General features: G+C 30.9%; 1 protein-coding gene across 4 annotated transcripts; it reads right to left on the bottom strand.

The window, feature by feature from the left end:
• Positions 1 to 6: 6 nt before the first annotated feature.
• Positions 7 to 1,303, bottom strand: LOC105460453. 4 transcript variants are annotated; one of them, XM_011706906.1, is made up of 5 exons: positions 1,192 to 1,303; positions 795 to 882; positions 524 to 550; positions 268 to 424; positions 7 to 183 (listed from the first exon to the last, which is right to left on the bottom strand). In XM_011706906.1, exons 1-5 carry the CDS (start codon positions 1,209 to 1,211, stop codon positions 62 to 64), a joined length of 414 nt encoding a protein of 137 aa, XP_011705208.1. In that variant the 5' UTR covers positions 1,212 to 1,303; the 3' UTR covers positions 7 to 61. The 4 variants fall into 4 exon arrangements, with proteins under 4 accessions (XP_011705208.1, XP_011705209.1, XP_011705211.1 ...); XM_011706907.1 differs by lacking the exon at positions 524 to 550; XM_011706909.1 differs by lacking the exon at positions 795 to 882.
• Between the last annotated feature and the right edge of the window lie 39 nt (positions 1,304 to 1,342).

Raw genomic sequence — 1,342 nt, 5'->3', positions numbered from 1 at the left:
TAGTAATACATTAAGTTTTTAATACATCAAGTTTTTAATTATTTTTTAATTTTATATACTTTTATGTATTACGTCCCAACTTTTCGTGATAACGATGTCTATCCCCAGCTCTTCGCAACCATTCGGCAAATTTATTTTTTAAGCTGCACAAAGTAGCCGAAACATACATGTTTGAAATAGTTCCTGAAATAGAAATATTTTTTATAAGAACATATATTTAAAAAATTATTTTTTAACATTAAACAAAATTTATTAATTGACAATTACCCATGATGACATGTACAAAAGTCGTGTCTTTAATTCCTTCTGTTTTACGTTGATCCCAAGTTAATAGCTTGGCAAGCTGGTTGGTGAGAGTGGTAACGAGACAGCTGACCAAATGATTTTCAGCAGATTTACCACCTATTATACGAATCTTCTGCTGCTGCAAGAATATCAAATCCAAAATATTACTTTAAAAATATGTTTATCCTTTTACTAATAATACTCTTTACTAATAATTTATTAGTAATTTTCAACTTACAAATTGATTTCGTAGTACTTCGTCCTCCTTTAAATCAATACAAAATTTTTTAAAGACTTCCATTGAATTTAATGGAAAGTCAGGCAACAAATTAAAAGAATATACTAATAGCAGAGTTTATAAAGCCTTGTGTCTGTCCACGATAATATTAGAAAATTTAGTATCATATGGGCGCATCAGCGTTAAGCTAGCTTAATATATAATTTATCAAATTTGGAGTTAAATTTCTAAATACACAGCTGATTCAGAGTAATTATACATATATACTTACTTTGATAATTTTCAAGTGCTTTTTGCAAAATTTTAGCGTGGCTCTCAATTGCTCTTCTCGCAGTTTTATTGAGAGTCGAACAGTTAAACTGTAAAATTACCATGACATTATTTTTTTTAATACACTTGGATCGTTTCGGAGCAACACAGCTGAGGCTGTATTCTGTACACACTATCGACAATTGTTGGTGTCGTTGCGCTTTTCTTATAATAAAAAAGCTGCGCAACGACACCGACAATCGTCGGTAGCGTGTATAACAGAATAGGGGCCCTGCTAGTTAACTATATATTGTATATATAAACTTGAAACATTTATCTATAGTTATAGGAGCCGATAGTATTTATCGGTTCCTAACCTATGAGATAGTCCATAAATGTAATATTATGGAAATATTTACTGGACGAAATTGATCGTCATCCATGGTTTCCAAAACACTTCACCAGATCAGATATTTCCCAAGTTGCTTGAAACCACTTAGCTTGATTGTGTTATAATCACAGTACTCTATACAATTATTATAATAATAGCAAGACAATGCCATTTCGCAG

The sequence above is a fragment of the Wasmannia auropunctata genome, unplaced genomic scaffold, assembly GCF_000956235.1.
Source record: "Wasmannia auropunctata unplaced genomic scaffold, wasmannia.A_1.0 LD321584.1, whole genome shotgun sequence".
Classification (NCBI taxonomy): domain Eukaryota; kingdom Metazoa; phylum Arthropoda; class Insecta; order Hymenoptera; family Formicidae; genus Wasmannia; species Wasmannia auropunctata.
The sequence above is the reverse complement of the archived record's forward strand: the minus strand, read 5'-3'. Positions and strand labels throughout refer to the sequence as shown.

Bases quoted from the DNA above. Each gene is read 5' to 3' on its own strand.
- LOC105460453 (XM_011706906.1), bottom strand. From the start codon at position 1,211: ATGACGATCAATTTCGTCCA. The intron at 883-1,191 runs GTAAATATTTCC...GTAATTTTACAG, and splicing joins ATGACGATCAATTTCGTCCA to TTTAACTGTTCGACTCTCAA. The intron at 184-267 runs GTAATTGTCAAT...TTTCTATTTCAG, and splicing joins TTTTGTACATGTCATCATGG to GAACTATTTCAAACATGTAT.